The sequence below is a fragment of the Canis aureus genome, chromosome 10, assembly GCF_053574225.1.
Source record: "Canis aureus isolate CA01 chromosome 10, VMU_Caureus_v.1.0, whole genome shotgun sequence".
In the NCBI taxonomy this organism is placed as follows: domain Eukaryota; kingdom Metazoa; phylum Chordata; class Mammalia; order Carnivora; family Canidae; genus Canis; species Canis aureus.
Window position 1 is genome coordinate 37,112,350 of NC_135620.1, and position 21,994 is coordinate 37,134,343.

Here is a 21,994-nt window from a genome sequence, read left to right on the forward strand (position 1 = left end):
GGAAGTGACATCACACAATTTAATAATTTCTAAAAGGATCACTCTGTCCTAATTCAAATAAACACACTGTTAAAAAATAAATTATGAGACAACCGGGGAAATGTGAACACTGATAGTATCTTTGATGACTATTGTTAAATTTTTTTAGGTGTGGTAACAGTCTCATGATGCTTTTAAAAAGAGACCTAACTTTTACATTTGTGTACTAAATGATACCATAGAAGACATATAGATTAGATAATAGTTTTGTATCAATGCTAATTTCCTGATTTAATCACTTAAAGATAATTGTGTAAGAGAACATCTTTGTCTTTAGGAAGTACATACTGAGATATTTAAAGGTAGAAATAAATTGTAACATCTAGAATAGGATTCCAAATAACCTGGGGGTGGATTGTAAATGAAATAAAATTGGCCTTGGGTTCACAATTGTTGAAGGTGAGGTCAGTTTACTATCCTCTCCACTTTTTGTACATGTTTGAAAGTTTTCATATTCAGTTCTCTTAAAAATAAGATAACATTGGCTGCTGTGTAGAGACTGAGTGGGGTGCCAATGGGAAGGTGAAGGACGGAGAACAAAGGAAACAAGAAAACACACTAGGGGTGCCTGAGTGGCTCAGTGGTTGAGTGTCTGCCTTTGGGCTCAAGTACTGACCCCAGGGTCCTGGGATCGAGTCCCGCATCGGGCTCCCCGCAGGGAGCCTGCTTCTCCCTCAGCCTGTGTCTCTGCCTCTCTCTCTGTGTCTCTCATGAATAAATAAATTAAAAATCTGTTTAAAAAAGAAAAGAAGTCACTAGGCAGCTCTCAAAGAAATTCAGGCACACCTGAGACTGCTTTGAGCTAATGAAACAGAAAGGAGAGTAAAAAGTGAGCAGATGGGAAATAAATTCTGGAGGTAGACTTCATCACACGTGGTATCATGGAAGGTAGAGGAAAGAGAAAGAATCAAAGATGTCTCCCAGTTATCTGGCTTGAGTAAGTGAGTGAAGATGCGGAAACCCGGGAGAGGACAAGGTTCCAGACAAAGAAGGCAGATGAATATCATGAGTTCAAGTCTGTAACATGTACATGAAGGTGTCTGTGAAACATCCAAGTGAGTGATCACATAAGCAATGACTGGGCCAGTTTCTCAGTACAATTGTGGACATAGCCCCAGACAGAGCAGCACAGAGCAGCTGGCATGCCCAGAAGGGCACTGGTGGAGGAGGTAAGGAACTCAGCACTGGGCAGGGTCCTCTGGCTTTCAGACACAACCTGGACATTGCTAGCTGGGGTTGAGTGACAGAGAGGCTCCTGAGTCCACAGAAAGGGCAACCACAATGGTAAAGGCCATTCCCAGAGGGGTTCACCATTTTGCCACCAGTAACACCAGTCTTCTTCATCCATAGGACTTCTTGGTAACACGAGACAGTTGGACCACAGGGATGCTTAAGGAGCCTTACTTTAAGCCTGAAATCCTGTCAGTCCTCCTCAGAGTGAGCAAAAGAGAGCATTTATAGAATATATATACCTTGACTAAAAATGTACATACAAGGATGCCTGGATAGCTCAGTCATTGAGCATCTGCCTTCTGCTCAGGTCATAATCCCGGGGTCCTGGGATCGAGTCCCCCACATCAGGCTCCTTGAAGGGAGCCTGCTTCTCCCTCTGCCTAAGTCTCTGACTCTCTCTCCTTGTCTCTCATGAATAAATAAATAAAATCCTTTTAAAAAATCAAAATGTAGGGACGCCTGGGTGGCTCAGTGGTTGGGCTTTTGCCTTTGGCTCAGGGTGTGGTTCTAGAGTCCCAGGATCGAGTCCCACATCAGGCTCCCTGCATGGAGCCTGCTTCTCCCTCTGCCTGTGTCTTGCTTCTCTCTGTGTGTTTTTCATGAATAAATAAATAAAATATTTTTTAAAAATTAAAATGTAGATATAGAGATATACATATACATATACATATACATATACATATACATATACATATAGTGTCTCCCAATCACCTTATATAAAGAACTTCCCATTTTGGAAGCTCCCAATACAATAACAAATCATTACAGGACATCTAATAGTAGAAAAGGAAATGCAAAGAACAATTCAAGTAATGATAATATAGGTAGAAGGCACTAGGGATACTGCTCAGTCTGGGCTTTTTCAGGGAACTTTATTTCCATTTACTATATTCATTAACTCTGACCCAGGACTTTTCATCATATAATATCCCTGAAAACAGGATACATCTTAAAATTGACAGCAACTGGGGTGCCTGGGTGGCTCAGTAGGTTAATGCCTGCCTTTAGTTCAGGTCATGATCCTGGAGTCCGGGGATCAAGCCCACATCGCAGGGGGAGCAGAGTGAGGGAGGGTCCCTGCTTAGCAGGGAGTCTTCTTCTCCCTCTCCCTCTGCCCTTCCCTCTGCTCCTTCCCTCTTCTCTCTCTCTCTCTCTTACTCAAATAAATAAATAAATAATATCTTTTAAAAAATTGACAGCAACTTTGGCCTAGTTCAAAATTCTTAAGGAGAGGATCTACATTTGCTTCTGCCAACTACCTGAGGGCACCACCAATCTGACCCACTTAAAATTAAATTACCTGCTTGGAGTTATTTGCGCCACTCTGATAACTAATATTCAGACTGAAAACCAGTTTGTTATTCAAATTCTTAAGAGTGTTAAAAAGGTAAACATAGAACCCATCAATTGCGTTCCTAGGTACGTATGCCAGAAAATTGCAAACATATGTCCACAAAAGACTTGTACTCAGTTATTACTTAATGGAAACTGGAAACTGGAAACAATCTGAATGTCCATCAACTGGTGAATGGATAAAGAAAATGTGGTATGTCCATACATTTTAATAGTATTCAGCCATAAAAAAGAATGAAGTATTCATACATGGTACAAAATGGATGAATTTCAGAAGCCAAACACACAAGAACACATATTGTGTGATTCTATTTATATGAAATGTCTATAGAAACAAATCTAGAAACAGAAATTAGTGATTGCCTAGAGGTGGGGACAGGAATGGGGAGTGACAGTAAAGGGGCACAAGTTGTCTATTTCAGGTTATATAAAATGCTTAGAATTATAGTGATGGCTGTATAATTCTGTAAATATACTGCACTTAATTGAATTGTACACTTGAAATGGGAATTGTTTGGGATATAAGTCAGCATTGTAATAGGGCTGTTTAAAAAGAAATGATCAGGGCAGAGAATCTCATGAGAGATTTTTTCCCCCTCCCTACCTAGTACCAAGACTGAAATACACAAGTTTCCTCCCCATGTCCTGCATGACAGTTTTATTTTTCATTCCTTTATGCAAGGTCTCCTATGAAATTCTTGGTTTTTTTTCCTTAGTGGTCTATAAGATAATGATGTAAATGCCATCACAGGGGCACCTGGGTGGCTCAGTTAGTTAAGCGTCCGACTCTTGATTTCAGCTCAGGTCATGATCTCAGAGTGTTGTGATAGAGCCCTAAACGGGTCTCTGTACCGAGCACGGAGCCTGCTTAAAATTCTCTCTCCCTCTCCCTTTCTCCCCTCCCCCAGCTCATGATCTCTCTCTCTCAAAAAAAAAAAAAAATTGTTTAACTTAAAAAACATAAATGCCATGTTAGATCTAATAAAATAATTGTCAACCTGGTTGAGAAAAGGCAGGTAGGGTTGGGGAGGAGTTCCTCTCTAGATTTGGGCAATAATTGTATCACCTAGGAGGGGAGAGTTGGGACAAACAAAATCAGAGAAAAATGAAAGTAAATCCAAATCTGCCTGGAGTTACTATTTATAATTTAACCTCTATGAAGAGAAACATTAACTAGATGTTTTCCAACTAGCATTCACTGACTTTCACCCTAAATAACCTTAAAAGAGGGCAAACTAGTTGATTATAATTAGTTTGTCTACTAATAAGAAAAACAAAATGGCCTTAAAAACTTTATCTCATTGTAATCTACAATTTATAGTTCAAAAGAGAGGTGTAAAGAAGGAAAAAGCCCATAAGAAATGCTAGGCTACAAAATATTTTTATTTCCATCATAAGCTTCTTATCACTTGGTTTAAAATGTCTGCCCATTTCAATTTCTAGAAGCAAAGATAAATTCACAGTAGTTTTTGCACATAAACACATTCATCCCCCACTGCATTCATACTGCCTGGGACTCGACTCAACACATACACATTTCTAGGTAAGGATAAATTCAAAAACTTAATAAGATGCAATGGAATATAAGAGATCATTGCTGACAACATACTAAACCTGCATCTGTTCTAACAGTCTTTGAATAAAAAAGAAAATCCTAATTAACTAGTACCCAACCAGGGCCCTCTAGTTAATTAGATTTTTGTTCCATGGTTTTTACAGAAAGAGATTAATCAAAAACACTACCAAGCCACTGGGGTGCCTAGATGGCTCAGCCAGTTGAGCGTCCAGCTCTTGGTTTTGGCCCAGGTCATGATTGCATGGGTCCTGGGATTGAGCCCCAAGTCAGGCTCCACACTCAGTGAGGAGTGTGCTTGAAGATTCTCTCTCTCTGCCTCTCTCATGCTCGCTCTCTCTCTCTCTCCCAAATAAATAAATAAAATCTTAAAAAAAAAAAAAAAAGAAAGAAAGAAAGAAAGAAAGAAAGAAACGAAACAAAACTACTAAGTCACAATGATTCCAAGTGGTTAATCCAAGCTCTCCACTCAACAGAGGCCAGGGATCCTCTGTGACCTATCTTTACCGGCGTCCACAGATGTCTCAGGTCATTCCCATATACCTCAAACCCAAAGCCAGTGCCAGGCTCCTATCTCCTACCTCTTGTTTGGAACCCCTGAAACATTTCATTTATTCTTTGTGTGTCATATCACAGTGAATTTATAAACAGACTTTTTAAAAGATTATTTATTTATTTATTCATGAGAGACACCGAGAGAGAGGTAGAGACACAGGCAGAGGGAGAAGCAGGCTCCATGCAGGGACCCCGATGTGACTTGATCCCAGGAACCCAGAATCACACCCCGAGCCAAAAGAATATGCTTAACCGCTGAGCCACCCAGGCATCCCTTACAAACAGACTCTTTTTATACACACCACTATACTGTCAAAGATGGTAGTTGTGCAAAGAAGGATACTGGTCATCATAGAACCAAGAAGTCCATGCCAGCAAGGAACTGTTAAATCAGGAAGTAAGTCTCTAAGGCACCACTAGTCCTCTGTCAAATTTCTATAGATCATAGCATGGATCTAATTTACAGTCCCTCCCTAAGGTCATCTCCTCATACTGAGCAGGAAAGTTCTCAAACAATTTTAATTCTTTTTAAAGATTTTATTTATTTATTTATTCATTCATTCATTCATGAGACACAGAGAGAGGGGCAGAGACATAGGCAGAGGGAGAAGTGGGCCCCCTGAGGGGAGCCTGATGCGGGACTTGATCCCAGGACCCCATGATCACACCCTGAGCCAAAGATAGATGCTCAACCACTGAGCCACCCAGGTGCCCCAAAGATTTTAATTTTTAAAAAGGACCTGTTCAATGTGCCACTAACAGTTAAAGAAAAAGTATCTTGGGCAGCCCCGGTGGCACAGTGGTTTAGCGCCGCCTGCAGCCTGGGTTGTGATCCTGGAGTTCCAGGATCGGGTCCCACATCGGGCTCCTTGCATGGAGCCTGCTTCTCCCTCTGCCTGAGTCTCTGCCTCTCTCTCTCTCTCTTTCTCTCTCTCTCTCTGTCTCCCATGAATAAATAAATAAAATCTTAAAAAAAAAAAAAGAAAAAGTATCTTTTTTCCCCTTCAGTTCTAAATGGTAGAGATGTTCATATGATCTAGCAGTTTGCAAACCTAGCAACTTCCCAAAAATAGTCAGTTAAAATAACACAGTTGTTACCACAAAGATTCAGAAGTAGGAAATATGTCTGCAGTGGTAAATCCATTAAGCAGAAAAGGAGAATGGGAAATAGTTTTTTTGTGGAAACAATTCAGGGCCTCCCTCATCTGTTAGCTTTTCATCTTTTCATTAGAAATTCAGGCAGAAATATTCACAGCAATAAATTAATCATCAGGTTGGCATGGGGACCATCTCTTGCAGCAGAGAAGTTGAAATATCCCTACCGGCACTAGAAACATTAAACCAAAATGCGTGGTTCAATCAGCATGAGGAAAAAGAGCTCTACTGAGCTTAGCACTAACCGGTCATGAAAGGAATGTCACAGTATCACAGATTTAAGAGGAAACAAGAGAAAAATACTGACAAGCTGAAATAAGGATAAACTAAAAGTTCACACAGAAAAATAATTCAATAATTGTTTACAACTAAATGTATTTGTAATCACAGGGAAAACAATTTGTTAAAAGAAAAAGATTGAATAGTGGATTACCTCTGCAATATTTTTAATTTCAAAAAGAGTCAGTAAACATAGGAGACCAAAGTATAGAAACACCACTCTCTGTGTTGAAGAAATAAAAGGAACCATCCAAATGAGGTTTCCCAGTGAATGAAGTGTATCCTATTAACTTTCAAAATATCATCTTAAAACATTTCTGGTTATTCTAAAATTTCCTTAACATATGTGACACAAGTTTCTACTTTCTTAAATAGAATATATTAGATATCATTTAACCTTTTTCCAATGTCTCAGAGACAGAATTGTGAACATGATTTTCTCATGGGAGACTGAAGAGCAATCAAGGTTTGGGGGATGGGGGGAATAGGAAGGTAACCAATATTTACAGAGCACCTACTATGTGCTTTAGTCCCATTACCACATTTAAATTAAATTTCATTCTAACTTCCCAATAAATTTATGCAAGGATGAAGAAGCTGAGACTTGGAGAAATTAGTCCCAGGCCTCCTAGCCAGTAAATGGTGCAATGGGACTGAAGCTCAAGTTAGCCTGTCAAATCCATAGGCTGGTCTCTCCAGAAAGGAGCATCTAGATTGTGTACACCATGTGGCTGTGCTTTGGAATGCCATGACTGTATGTCACAATTACTTTCTTCCTTCACTGCCATTTTTGGACCTGACCTCTAAAGCTACCCCCTCACCATACCTTCCAGAACTCCAGCAAAATTAGGCCAAAAAAGCAAAGTTTATTAGAATCCGGTCAAAACTAATCGTAGACACACTCTGGATGGAGGCCACTACTGCAGGTAAAGGGCAAAAGTTTTAGAGCATGAACTCTGATATCTACTTTGGCCACCTATTCTGGCTTTGAACTCTATTTCAAAGAGGTGAGGTTCTTTCTTAGGTGATATATCACTATAATGTATCTGGTGATATATTTACTATAATGTGTTACGACATATAAGAACATATACCAGAGACACTTTGGCAACACTGAAAAGGAAACAAAAACTGTTTAAGAGATAGTCTTGAGGGACACAAGAAATAATGCACACCAGAAATCTAAAAGAGCAAGATAAATTTTAGAATGGGTAAACCTTTGGGTTTGCTAACCTGAGCAGGACAGGGAAATAAAAATTAAAAGAAGAAAATGCTGGCAGATACATACAGCTGAAGAGAGGCTGAAAGAGGCAATTAATGGAAAATAAAATGTTAGATATTTACCAAGTAAGGTAGTGTTAAAAAAATTATTGTTTTAAGAATGAGAAAAATTATAACATACTTGACAGTAGAATAAAAAAGGCCAAGACATCATTCCACATTTTTTTTTTCATTCCACATTTTAAAAGTACACAAAATGTGTCTGATAGGAGGGAATCTAAAGTATCACCATCATAGGAGTCACTGTTGGATACTGTTCTTCTAAGAACCAGTCATACTAACATTGAAACACCTAAAACAGTTGACCAAAGAATAATTTTTATGCAAACAGACATACAGATGAAAGGAACAAACAGAAAGCCCAAAAACAGAGCACCATTAACTTTAATGAATTTATTACTTGATAAAGGGGGCATTATAAATTTTCCTTACTTCACAGACAGCAAATGGTGTTGGAATAGCAGACTAGCAATTTCAGGGTTGGTAGGAGATAGGGATCTAAATTAAATCCAGCTGAGTTAAGTTCAGGGGTTTTATGTTTGGCTGGTTTTTATTTTGAGTTCAACTGTGCCCTTACTGATTTTCTGCCAACTGGATCTGTTCATTTCTGAGAAGTGCGTTGATGCCATCAAGTATGATAAGAGAGTCATCTATTAGTTTTTGCCTCGTACTCTGATGCACTCTTGTTAGACACATACACATTAAGAACTGCTATGTCGTCCTGGAGAATTGATCCTTCTATCGTTATTTAATGATAACTTTCCTTCTTTATCGCTGATAACTTTCCTCACTTTGAAGCCTGTTCTCCCTGAAATTAATATAGCTACTCCTGCTTTCTTTTGATTAGAGTTAGCATGGTATATTTTTCTCCATCCATTTACTTTTAATCTATATGTCTTTATATTTAATGTGAGTTTCTTATGGACAACATATGGTTAGGTCATGTTTTGTTTTGTTTTTTTGATCCATGCTGACAATCTCTGTCTTTTAATTGGTACATATAGACTGCTGATACTCAGTGATTATTAATATATAGTTGGATTAATATATACCATATTTATTACTGTTTTCTATTTGTTGCCTTTGTTCTTTGTTCCTATTTTTCTCTTCTACTCTCCTTCTGCCTTCTGTGATTTTAATTGAGTATTTTATATGATTTCATTTTCTCTCCTATTTTACATTATCAGTTATATTTTTCCCCTTTTTTTAGGGGTTGCCCTAGCATTTGCAATATCCATTTACAACTAATTCAAGTCCATTTCCAAATACTCTCTGCACTATCTTTGCAATAATCCTATAAATCTAAAACTTTTCCAAAATGAAGAGCTTATTTTTTTGTCCTAGTCACAATTAAGTTTTTTTTCTCTTTAAATTACAAAAACAAACATTCAACAATATAAACATTAAAACTTCTAGACAACACAAAAAAAGTATAACTAACATAAAGAAAAACAACAATTAGGGAAAATAGCTGAAGCAAACAAAAGATTACACTGTATAACTGTTTTAAAGTTTGTAAGTATGTAAGAGAAACAGTGAGTAGAAGTTAAGCATGTAAAAGAAGACTAGAATTTATATAAAAGGAACTGCAATGTGGTAAACAATGGTACTAAAGAAAAAATTTTTTAAATTAAGCAATTAGTTATTATTTGAGTAGCAAAACCATGTGGCAGGGGCACCTGGGTGGCTTAGTGGTAGGGGCACCTGGGTGGCTTGGCTCAGGTCATGATCCTGGGGCCTCAGGGTCCCGGGATTGAGTCCCAAATCGGGCTCCTTGTGGGAAGCCTGCTTCTCCCTCTGCCTATGATTCTGCCTCTCTCTCTGTGTCTCTCATGAATAAGTAAATTTAAAAACAAAAAAATAGTACCTAGTGATGCTATGCTTTATTTCACTTACATGCCACTTACTTACACGGGATTAGTAACCACATAAACTGATAAAACTCTTTTGAAAGTGCTACGGACTGAATTGTGTACCTGAGAATTCATGTGTGGTAGCCCTAACCTCCTCTGTGATGGTGCTTGGAAATGAGGCCCCTGGGCGATAATTAGGTTTAGATTAAGTCCTGAGAGTGGGAGTCCCATGACTGGATCTGGGCCTCTGTAAGAAGAGGCCCCATCTGTCTGTTGGTCTATCTGTCCGTCATGTGAAGACCTAAGAGAAGGCAGCCATCTATAAACCAGGAAGAGTGCTCTCACCAGAACCTGTCCATGCTGGCACCCTGATTTCAGACATCTAGCCTTTGGCTCTATGAGAAAATAAATTTCTATTGTTTAAGCTACTCAGTCTGTGGAACTTTGTTATGATCCAAGCTAATTCAGAAAGTGTAGAGGCTGCTTCAGATTCTCTTTCCCTCTCTCTCCGTCCCTCCCACTAATTCTCTCTCTCTCTTTTCTCTCTCAAATAAATAATCTTTTTTTAAAAGAGAAATATATCATATAAAGAGCAATAAAAATCTCCATCCTTTTTAATCCAGTAATCCTACATCTGTGAAATTAATCTTTGGAGATAATTAAAAAATATGACAAATCTATATACATGAAAATACTCATTACTTAGTTTCAAGGTAACTGGTTAACAGTAAACTGGTTAACAACCTAAATGTCTAATAAAGGAGAAATAGATAATTGTGGTGTTCCACTTGATCTAATAGGATAGCATGTAAAATCAGTACAAAAACTATGTAGAGGAGGAAACAACAAATGTTGGAAAGGATGTGGAGAAAGGGGAACCCTCTTGCACTGTTGGTGGGAATGTGAACTGGTACAGCCACTCTGGAAAACTGTGTGGAGGTTCCTCAAAGAGTTAAAAATAGATCTGCCCTACGACCCAGAAATTGCACTGCTGGGGATTTACCCCAAAGATACAGATGCAGTGAAATGCCGGGACACCTGCACCCCGATGTTTATAGCAGCAATGTCCACAATAGCCAAACTATGGAAGGAGCCTCGGTGTCCACTGAAAGATGAATGGATAAAGAAGATGTGGTCTATGTATACAATGGAATATTACTCAGCCATTAGAAACAACAAATACCCACCATTTGCTTCAACGTGGATGGAACTGGAGGGTATTATGCTGAGTGAAATAAGTCAATCGGAGAAAGACAAACATTATATGGTCTCATTCATTTGGGGAATATAAAAAATAGTGAAAGGGAATAAAGGGGAAAGGAGAAAACGTGAGTGGGAAATATCAGAAAGGGAGACAAAACATGAGAGACTCCTAACTCTGGGAAATGAACAAGGAGTGGTAGAAAGAGAGGTGGGCGGGGGTGGGGGTGATTGGGTGACGGGCACTGAGGGGGGCACTTGATGGGATGAGCACTGAGTGTTATGCTATATGTTGGCAAATTGAACACCAATAAAAAATTAAAAAAAACTATGTAGACTTACAGGAAATGCTTGTTAATAAAATTAAACAAAAGCAAAATTCTGCAATATGAGATTACTCATGTAAAAACACATAAACAAGATGTAATAGGTTAGGTATAAACAATATCAAATTTGTTGGAAAACATTTCTTCTTTTATTTTAGTTTAATTAAGGTTGTAAGAAATAATACTCAAAAATATATTTGCTAGTAACTTTAGATACATCCTTTGCTTAAGCATCATCACAGCCTAATTCTTGAATTATAGAAAAGTGATTTCTTTCTGGCAGTATTCACAACTCTCAGAAAGTAAGAATGAAATATTTACACATTTCATATAAGAGAATCATTTTTATTTACTATATACTTTTTATGTTACTACTTACATAGAGATGCTTTCCAATGCATCTTCAAAGATGTCCTAGAGGGAAACAAAAAATACAATGAGTTTCTCAAGAATTAAGAACTCCAGATGTAGAGAAAATGAGTGTGTATACATATGTGCGGGGGTAAGGGTTAGGGGACAGTCTGGGTGTAGTAGATTCACTAAACTCTTACTAATGGACTGCCTTCCTGAGAAATCAAGCAAATGAATTTTAGTGAAGTTTATTTTTTTTAATAATTAAGACTGATAAATCTAGCAATCACACTGGGCTAATTTGAAAAGTGTGATTCTTTAATGGAATTATCTTTCACTCCTCAGTCTCATTCATCCATATACAGAATAAAACAACTGGATTTGCCCAATTTAGTCTTCTCTTGCTCCCTGGCCAAGTTAGCATTCTCTGGGACTTCATTTCACATCCAGCTCCACTAACCTCCTAGCTAGTCTTCCTGCCACCAACTTTCCCCCAGTTAAATAGTCCCATATAAGTCAGGCCTTTCCTTCGTGCCACTGGTCTGCCCGTTTAAAAGAAATAACAGGAAAAAAACCCAAGTGTGTGCACACACACGCACTCATATGTGTGCACTCTACACAGGCACCTCACACTGATGCATACTAACACACACTCATAAACTCACAGTCATACACACACATTCACAAATACACATCCATGCCCAAACTTACATACACACAAAGCTCCCCCATAACTGCAAAACTCAAATCCATGCTCCTCATTCATATATTTCGGACTCATCGTAACTTAGTCCAATTTTCAAAGCATCTTTCTCTCTACATGTGCCACCACCACCATACCCAAGCACAAGGACCTCACTGGTTTCCCCCACTCCTACACTTGACACCCTCCATCTGAGTCTTCACACAACAGCTGTATTCTTTTCTTTCCCTTCTTTCCGTAAGTTTGTGCCATTCCACTGTCCTAGACCTCTTTACAAGCTTTCCATTGCACATACAATAAACCTGCGTTCCTTCCCATAATCTACAGAGCACTAACCAGCTGTACCACCCTCTGACCACCTCTCCATCCACCTGTACCCTAGCTCACTCCATTGGATGTGCATGTCTGTCTTTCTGTTCCTTGAACAAGCCAAACTCATCCCACACCTCTCTTCATCATTCCCTCCTTCCTAGAATGCTTTTTTGCTCAACTCTTCTAATGCATGGCTGACTTATTCTCATCCTTCCATTTCCAGCTCAGAAAGAGACTATCTCTAATAACCTCAATTAAAATTACTAAGAAGGGGGATCCCTGGGTGGCACAGCGGTTTAGCGCCTGCCTTTGGCCCAGGGCGCAATCCTGGAGACCCAGGATCGAATCCCACGTCGGGCTCCTGGTGCATGGAGCCTGCTTCTCCCTCTGCCTATGTCTCTGCCTCTCTCTCTCTCTCTCTCTCTCTGTGACTATCATAAATAAATAAAAATTTAAAAAAAATAATAAAATAAAATAAAATAAAAATAAAAAAATAAAATTACTAAGAAGGGAATCCCTGGATGGCTCAGCGGTTTAGCACCTGCCTTTGGCCCAGGGCATGATCCTGGAGTCCCGGTATCGAGTCCCACATCAGGCTCCCTGCATGGAGCCTGCTTCTCCCTCTGCCTGTGTCTCTGCCTCTCTCTGTGTGTGTCTCTCATGAATAAATAAATAAAATATTTAAATAAAAAAATAAAATAACATAAAATAAAATTACTAAGAATAGAAGTCTATAGTTTCTCATCATCTGATTTATTTCATTTATAAAATTTATAATCTATCTTGTTTACTTACTTGGTTACAGTCTGTCTCCATCAGGGCAGGTTCTTATTTATCATACCTACAGAAAAATCACTAAGGCTTGGCACAATAGTTGCTCAATAAATATGTGTTGCCTAATGAATGAGCAAATTGAGCTGAGGCTGTCAAGACACTGATTATATCGCATCATTTATAGCTATAATACAGAAATGAGGAAAGAGGGCTACAGAACTTTTCTTTCATATGACCATTGATACTGAACAATGTTTAGACTACGTCAAGCTCTGTATTTAGGCAGGAAAGGGGAGAAATGTATAAACTGTAAGAAGAAACAACACTATAAGAAGTGCTAGAAGTTCAAACTTTGGGATCTCTAACCCATTAACCTACTACATTGGGAGGCAGGTAGAGTCAAGGGCAATTCAACTTTTTTGTTTAAGATTTTATTTATTTATTCATGAGGGACACAAAGAGAGAGAAGCAGAGACACAGGCAGAGGGAGAAGCAGGCTCCATACAGGGACCCTGATGTGGGACTCAATCCCGGGACTCCAGGATCACACCCTGGGCTGAAGGCAGGCACTAAACCGCTGAGCCACCCAGGGATCCCCAAGGGCAATTAAATCTTAATTGCAGGGCAGCCCCAGTGGCTCAGCAGTTTAGCGCTGCCTTCAGCCCAGGGTGTGATCCTGAAGGCCCGAGATCAAGTCCCACGTTGGGCTCCCTGATGGAGCCTGCTTCACCCTCTGCCTATGTCTCTGCCTCTCTGTGTGTGTCTCTCATGAATAAATAAATAAAATCTTAAAAAATAATAATAATAAAATAAAATAAATCTTAATTGCACTCTCCTGCAGCAAAAGTATAAGTTCATAAACCAACTAGTAGAAGAGAAATGAGCTAGTCCTAAAGCAAAAGTACCTAGGCCAAAAGTAAAAAGATGCTTCTCTGGCCTCTATTAAAAATGAACAATTAGAGGTACCTGGATGGCTTCGTCAGTTAAGCATCTGACTCTTGGTTTCTGCTCAGGTCATGATCTTATGGTTATAAGATCAAGCCCTGTGTCGGGCTCCGTGATCAGCTTAAGACTCTCTCTCCCTCTCCCTCTGCCTCTGCCTCTGCCCCACCTCCATGCATGCTCACACATCCTCTCCCTCTCTCAAATAAATAAATTGATCTTTAAAAAAAAAAAATTACAAATAGACTTTTTTTCCAAATCAAAACTCTGTTGAGGCTGTTGGTATCACAGATTTTGTCATTTTTTGTTGTTGCTGTTATTTTTAAAGATTTTATTTATTTACTCATGAGAGACACAGAGAGGCAGAGACATGGGCAGAGGGAGAAGCAGGCTCCCTGCAGGAAGCCTGATGTGGGACTCGATACAGGGACTCTGGGATCATGCCCAGGGCCAAAGGCAGACGCTCAACTGCTGAGCCACCCAGGCATCCCAGATTTTGTCATTTTGAATCACAGCACAATGTCTCACATGCCAGCATGCAGGTTATCTTGAAAGAGGCTGTGGATAAGGGAGTAAAATCTGCTCTCCAGGAACCCCAATCTGGCTGTGATCATCCACTTCCTATACAAGACATCAACTCACAGTCCCCCTGGCGCCACCATTAACCCTACCTGGGCTGACCTTTACCAACTAAGGGGAATGTAAAGATCATACCCTAGGAAGGCTACTGGGCATCACTACCCTCCTTGCAAACCTCAAGTCAAAGCAAGGCACACCAGAGACACTGAAATACTTACTGAGTGCCCTTCAACAGGGATAACTTGGGAAGCCAGCTCTTAATTAAAAGGAGACAAGGCTTTTATTCTTTTTTTTAAGATTTTATTTATTTATTCATGAGAGACACAGAGAGAGGCAGAGACATAGGCAGAGAAAGAAGCAGGCTCCCTGCAAAGAACCTGATGCGGGTCTCGATCCCAGAACCCCAGGGATCTGAGCCAAAGGCAGATGCTCAACTGCTGAGCCACCAAGGCATCCCAAGGCTTTTATTCTTTTTTTTTTTTTAAGATTTTATTTATTTATTCATAGAGACAGAGAGAGAGAGAGGCAGAGGGAGAAGCAGGTTCCATGCAGGGAGCCTGATGTGGGACTCGATCCCGGGTCTCCAGGATCACACCCCAGGCTGCAGGCGGCGACAAACCGCTGCGCCCCCGGGGCTGCCCCCAAGGCTTTTATTCTTCAGCAAGAACTACTTCCTCAGAAAATAAAAAACTAAAGTATATCAAATAACCAAATAAGAAATCATCCTCACTTAGGTAATATCCTCCATTTTGTCATATGCAGAGAATTCTCTAAATAAGCATGCTGTACAACATGGTGACCATAGTTGACAATATTGCCTTGTATATCTGGAAGTTGCTGAGAGAGTAGATCTGAAAAGCTCTCACCACACACAGAGAAAAGTGTAACTATGTGAAGTGATGGATGTGTTAGCTAACCTTACTATGGGACTCATATTACAATATGTATGTATATCAAATCATTACATTGTACACATTAAACTGACACAATGCTAAATATTCATTACATCTCAAGATAGAGGCTAGGGAATTTTTTAATTAAAAAAAGAATATGAAAAGTCTTTTTTTTCCATTTAGGTGAAAATGAAAGTTGAATAGAATACCACCATTAGGAATGGAGAAAATGCACCAGAGTTCTAGGATATTATTCTAATAAACTAGAGATGAGAAAGAGAGGGATGGAAGGAGGGAGAGACAGAGAGAGAACTTCATCTCTGAAGGCCAGACAAAAGGTGAAATTTTTTTCATTTGAAAAGAGGAAAGGCAGGGTACCTGGTGGCTCAGTCAGTTGAGTGTCTGTCTCTTGGTTTCAGGTGCAATTGTGATCTCAGAGTCATGGGATCGAGCCTGGCCCCAGGCTCTGCATCCATTGAGGAGTCTGCTTGAAATTCTCCCCCCTCTCTCTCCCTCGGCCTCTGCCTCCTCCCCCGTTCACATGCTCTCTCGCTCTCTTTCTAAAATGAATAAATGAATAAAATCTTAGGGAAAAAAAAGGAAAGGTAAAGAGAAGAACTAAGATTGATTGAGTACCTCTCATGTGCCAGGCATTTTACAAAAGTTATCTCACTTGTTCCTCCCAATTCACAGCAAGTAAATCCAGGTAAATCATACGTAATTACCTGACCCACATTACACAGCTGGTAAGTGAAGGAACTGGAATTCAATTTCAGATCTTTAACTCCCAGGTATTTTTTTTTTAATGTCAAAATTATCCGCAACTTGGAACTCAGGCAGTTGGGTGGCATATCTTCTCAAGGTCATATAGCAGCATTGTTGAACAACTTCTCCCAGGGATTATCTCATTCTCTAGGAGAATATCCTTGTGTTTGACTTTACTATTTACTTTCTGATTAGAGTGCAGACACTGTGAGGTTATATGTTAACTTCTAGATTTCTGAATGGCAGGAAAACCTTAATCTGGTTTTATCACTCTGTAGGACATTACCCAGTTTTACATATAACCTAGCAATCTTAATCTAACATTGTTTTTTAAACCTGTAAATACCCGGTTCCTCAAATACTCTTTGAATCAGTTTACCATCTCACTGGTTTCCACCACTGATGGTCAAATAAAACTTTGACATGTTCATTTTCTATCTTTATGGGAATTATATTTGTAATTTGTGGAAATTACACTTTGACATTAACAGTAATGACACACTCTCACCCTAAGTCTCTGTAAATACAGCTTCCCAATCTGTGGGAAAACTGTTATGGATTCCACCCAGGGGTAAGAAACACCAGCAGTCAGAGCCGTCTGCTCAGACCTCCCACAGCACATACACAAGGGCCAATGGCTTCCTTTTCCTTCTGTTTGTCTAGGTTCCCACACCCAGCTCAAGATCTATCCTCTTCCCGCCGCTGCCCTCAGGAGCTCCATTCCTCTGTGGATTCCCATCAAGACCCCTAGGTCTGGCACTAGATCCACAGCAGACTGCTAGTCAACAGCCTCCCACCCAGCACTAAGTATTCCCACATATAATTTCCATGGAGCATAACCAGCTTTCTCTACCTATGGTCTCTTTGCCTTCCACTCACTAACTTCCCAGTGCTTCTCCAGTGCTGGTTTTTATTTCCCCAGTGATCACCACAAACTGTTTCCCTTAAACTTCCCAGGCCTGGGTCCACAGAGGATCAACATGTGGACTTCAGTTGAAACACATACAGTCAGAGAAGCATCCAGAGTCCTTCCAGTTTAGTGACAGTAAGAGAGGGGATGTCTGGGTGGCTCAGCAGCTGGGTGTCTGTCTTTGGCTCAGGGTGTGATCCTGGGTCTGGGGATCGAGTCTCATATCGGGCTCCCTGTGAGGAGCCTGCTTCTCTCTGTGTCTCTGCCTCTCTCTCATGAATAAATAAATAAATCTTTTTTAAAAAAATGACAGTAAGAGAGAAAATATCATGCTGCTGACAAATATGACATGCTCCTAGGAAAGTCCCTGTGTTTAGTTTCTTCCTGGAAGGCTGCTCCATTTGCCTCCACCACTCCCACGCTGATTTGAGCCACACTTGGCTCCTAATCATGCATTGCCTCAAAATGGCACCTGAGGGCAGCCCGGGTAGCTCAGTGGTTTAGCGCCACCTTTGGCCCAGGGTGTGATCCTGGAGACCCAGGATTGAGTCCCATGTCGGGCTCCCTGCATGGGGCCTGCTTCTCCCTCTGCCTCTCTCTCTCTCTCCTCTCTGTGTTTCTCATGGATAAATAAATAAAATATTTTTTAAAAAAATTTTTTTAAATGGCACCTTTTTCCAGAGCCTATCTTGACTGCTTGGCTGGAGTCAAGGGCCATCATACTCCTTTTGAATCCACTTTATAACCCAGCATAGTACTTGCACTTCATAGACTCAGCAAATAGTTATTAGCTGACTGGCTGGTTGAGTACCCTTGTCTTGAGAGGCAAGGTCCTTACCTTGAGCGGTTTCATTTTGCAATTTAGCAAATGGGCTAACCCTGTATGTGAAAGATTCCCCAGAGGACCTTCTGGATGCAAGGGGGCACTCCAGGGCCTGCTCCTGCTGGGTGGGGAGCCTGAAACCCTGCCCCCTGCCCCCAGATGGATGGAAAACCCTGGTCATGGAAACAGAGAAGTGAGGAAGGGGGATAGGGGTATTGCATCAACTACTAAGGCTTTGTAAGCAATTTTCATCTTAATTTGTTAAATTCATCATATTCTGTGTGGCACAAATGCATGCAAGTGCACTTAAGTGATGGCAAATTCTTAGCAAATGTCTGTTAAAGAATCTTAAACAATGAAGATACCAATGATGAAAATGTTTACATTCTGTTTATCTCTAGTGGAGCACAACAAAGAATAAAGATGAAAAATATGCTATTACTAGTAGTAATTTTAATACTCTGAATGGAGCACCTGGGTGACGCAATCAATTAAGTATCTGACTCTTGATCTGGTCATGATCTCAGGGTCATGAGATCGAGCCCCACCTGGGCTCTACTGAGCATGAAGCCTGCTTGGGATCTTCTCTTTTCCTCTTCCTCTGTCCCTCCCCCCACCACAGGTGCACGCACACACTCTGTCTTAAATAAGTAAGTAAATAAATAATCTGTATTAACTTCCAAAGAGACCCAATGGATTTACAACTTTTTTAAGCCTCTCCATCTGAATTTTACTTCATTTTGCAGTAGGAAAAGGAGTAGTGGCAAATGTCACTCCAAGAAAAAGCAGGAAGAAACATGATGAAAATTAAAGCTAGATACCACAAATCCAAAAGGCTGATTTGGTTCACTTCTCTTGGACTCTTCTTTTCTCCCTTTACCTCCTCTTCCTCTTCTTCTTCCACTTCCTCCTCTGCCTCCATTTTTCCCCCTCTCTCATATGGATGATTTCCTGGGTCTGCTAGCTGATGCTACCTTGTTCTCATTGAATTGTTGTTCTTTAGGAAGAGATGACAAGGTGTGATGGGGGTCCTCAGTGAGAGACCTCTACCCCCACCCCATAGCTCCAGACCCTCTTTGCTGGAGCTTTCACCCAACATTCTATTCTACTTACCAATGAAGCTGTGTGTTTGGTACCATGGACTCAAAGAACCCTAGAGCTGCCAAGAACTCTGACAAGTCAGATTCTATCCTGGCTCTGGGGCACATCTGGACCATTCCCAAGGACATGAGACATGAAGAGGATGCTGAAACCTCCCCCAAGACTAGGGCAGGGATTAATAGCCATAGATATTGGGGTCCTATGGACTGCAAACATTCCTCTGCATGACGTTCACCCCTGCTGAATCAAGATGCTCAAAACAGTTGTCAAACCACTATACTGCACATCTAATACAACACTGTATGTTAACTATGTTGGAATTAATATAAAATTTAATTAAAAAAAAAAAAAAAAAGATGTTCAGGGCAGTCCAGGTGGCTCAGCGATTTAGTGCCGCCTTCAGCCCAGGGCGTGATCCTAGAGACCCAGGATCGAGTCCCGCGTTGGGTTCCCTGCATGGAGCCTGCTTCTCCCTCTGCCTGAGTCTCTGCCTCTCTCTCTCTCTCTCTGTCTCTAATGAATAAATAAATAAAAATCTTTAAAAAGAAAAAAAGATGTTCAAAATGGGAAACCAGAATGACATCTGTTATAGTTTATCATTATCATAGTGACATACTAGGAGAGTTTTTCAGATAGTAGATGAAAATCTTTTCACACACAAAAAGAAAGAGCACGTTGCTAGTTAATCATATGAAAAATACATAAATTTAAGTGACATCATTCCCCACTATAATGTCAACAAAGTACTGATTTTTCTAAATCAAGGTTAACTCATTTAAAATACATCTTAAGGTCATTTGGGTGGCTCAGTGGTTGAGCGTCTGCCTTTGGCTCAAGTCATGATCCTGGGTCCTGGGATCAAGTCCCACATTGGGCTCTCTGCAGGGAGTCTGCTTCTCCCTCTGCCTATGTCTCTGCCTTTCTCTGTGTGTCTCTCAAGAATAAGTAAATAAAATCTTTAAAAACATAAAACAAAATACATCTTTATTGTGTGGCCATGAAGTAATTTTCAGAGCAATGAACTTTTTTAAAATTATGTGCAGGGGATCCCTGGGTGGCTTAGCGGTTTAGCACCTACCTTCAGGCCAGGGCGTGATCCTGGAGTCCTGGGATCAGGTCCCACGTCAGGCTCCTTGCAGGGGGCCTGCTTCTCCCTATGCCTGTCTCTCCCTCCCTCTGTGTGTGTGTGTGTGTCTTATGAATAAATAAATAAAATCTTAAAAAAAAAATTATGTGCACCCTGGGTGCCTGGGTGGCTCAGTTGCTTAAGGGTCTGCCTTCAACTCAGGTCATGATCCCAGGGTCTTGGGATCGAGCCCCGGGTCAGGCTCCCTGCTCAGCAGGGCAAGATCTCTTTCTCCCTATGCCCTTCCCTCTGCTCATGTCCACTCTCTCTTCCTCTCAAATAAATAAACAGAATCTTAAATAAATAAATGTTTTTTAAAAATAAAATAAAATATATGCTCATCTCTCAGGAATAATTTTTCATTCTGCCCACACCTGCCACCCATTTCTCTGTAATCTCTTTGTCAAGCTCAAAGAGAAGCCCACAGCCTTCTGGAGCTAATTTAAACTCCCCAACTGGATCCCAAGGGTTTCTACCAGCTGTGTCTTATATGCAATGATACTTTTTTTTTTTTTTAATTTCACATTGTATGGAGCAGCAAGGCCCTGAAACTCTCTGAAGCCAAACATAGAGCCCAGCTTCAGCATCCCAGCTCCTGGGTATGAAAGGTGCAAACACCACTCCCACTCCCATTAGAGGATTAACATCAAAGCAAGTTCTCTGTGAAAACTTAACTGACCCACTGGGCTCTTAATCAAAGAGAAGGAAAGCAACCAGGGCCCATACACTAGACACTAATATTCCGAGTTTCTATCTGGTCTTTGCAGTGAAAAAAATGTGACTTTCCCAAAATTTAGAAAGATCAGACTACGAGCATAATTCTCAAATATAGCAGATAAAAAAGAAAAAAAATGATAGAGTTCATCTTCTGAACCTGCCCAAGTTTGTAAAACCTGATTTGGGGGGATACACAAAGTAAAAAACTGGAGGTTTTCAAACATTATTCAAAAATAGTTTTTTAGAGGCACCTGGCTGGCTCAGTTGGAAGAGCATACAACTCTTGATCTCAAGGTCATGAGTTTGAGCCCTACACTGGGTATAGAGATTACTTAAATAAACTTTTTTTTTAATCGAGGGTTTTTTTATTGTAATAATACAAACAATAATCAGCTGCCAGAAGAAAAAAAATGTGCCCTAGAAGTTATTTTAAACACTCTTCACTTGAGATAGAAAATGTGAAAATTTCACATACTAAATATAGCATTAATATAGTTCTCTAGTTCCTCTCATGCCAGGAAAGTACTCCAATATTATCCCACAACTTCTGTCCTTTTTTTTTTTTAAGTTTTACATTACCAAAAATCACACATCTGATAGTGAAAATTGGGGATACACAGTAACAGTTCTATAGGAAGGATTACTTTGAACATAAAAATAAATTAAGCACATTTTTACTAAGCAACCATTACATGTTGGTGAGTGAGGTTTTATTAAATGATTAACTCAAGCATTACAGTGGTAATGTAGTACATTTTCACCACAGTAGAGTAGAAAACACAAGTTCAGGCCTGGAAGTTATATTTAGACCTGCCTGGGTCAGAAACTCAGCCCTTTTAATCCTCCACTTCCCCACCTATAGAATGGGGATTCCAATCACCTCCCCAGATTATTGCAAGGATGCTAGCCAGATAATGCAGGTCAATAAGTCCGACTCAAAACAGAATCAAACACAATGCCATAGGACACTAAATGCTCAGCTATGGGACAAATCAGTGGACTCATAGAGACAGACCCAGGATTCCTCACGATTTCCTCCATAACTCTTTCACACTACAGATTCTTCATCCTGTTTCAGAAGAGAGACAAAAAACTACAATGGGAATATTTATAACAAATAGGTGCTCAAAAATGTTAACTGCCTTTACTTC

The 21,994-nt window shown here is 40.1% G+C and overlaps 1 protein-coding gene across 7 annotated transcripts in view; it reads right to left on the reverse strand.

Annotated features, from left to right (window-relative positions):
• The window catches only part of TTC39B (tetratricopeptide repeat domain 39B), a 131,011-nt gene that overhangs the window by 81,717 nt on the left and 27,300 nt on the right, over positions 1–21,994 (reverse strand). For 6 of the 7 annotated variants that reach the window (XR_013387811.1, XM_077912019.1, XM_077912013.1 and 3 more), the window contains exon 2: positions 11,227–11,261. The exons of the other annotated variant lie outside the window; for it this stretch is intronic. Coding sequence is in view for 5 of the 6 variants with exons in the window: in XM_077912019.1 (XP_077768145.1) it covers positions 11,227–11,261 (35 nt within the window). In the remaining variant the exon portion in view is untranslated. The remainder of the gene's footprint in view (positions 1–11,226; positions 11,262–21,994) is intronic. 7 annotated transcript variants of the gene reach the window in all.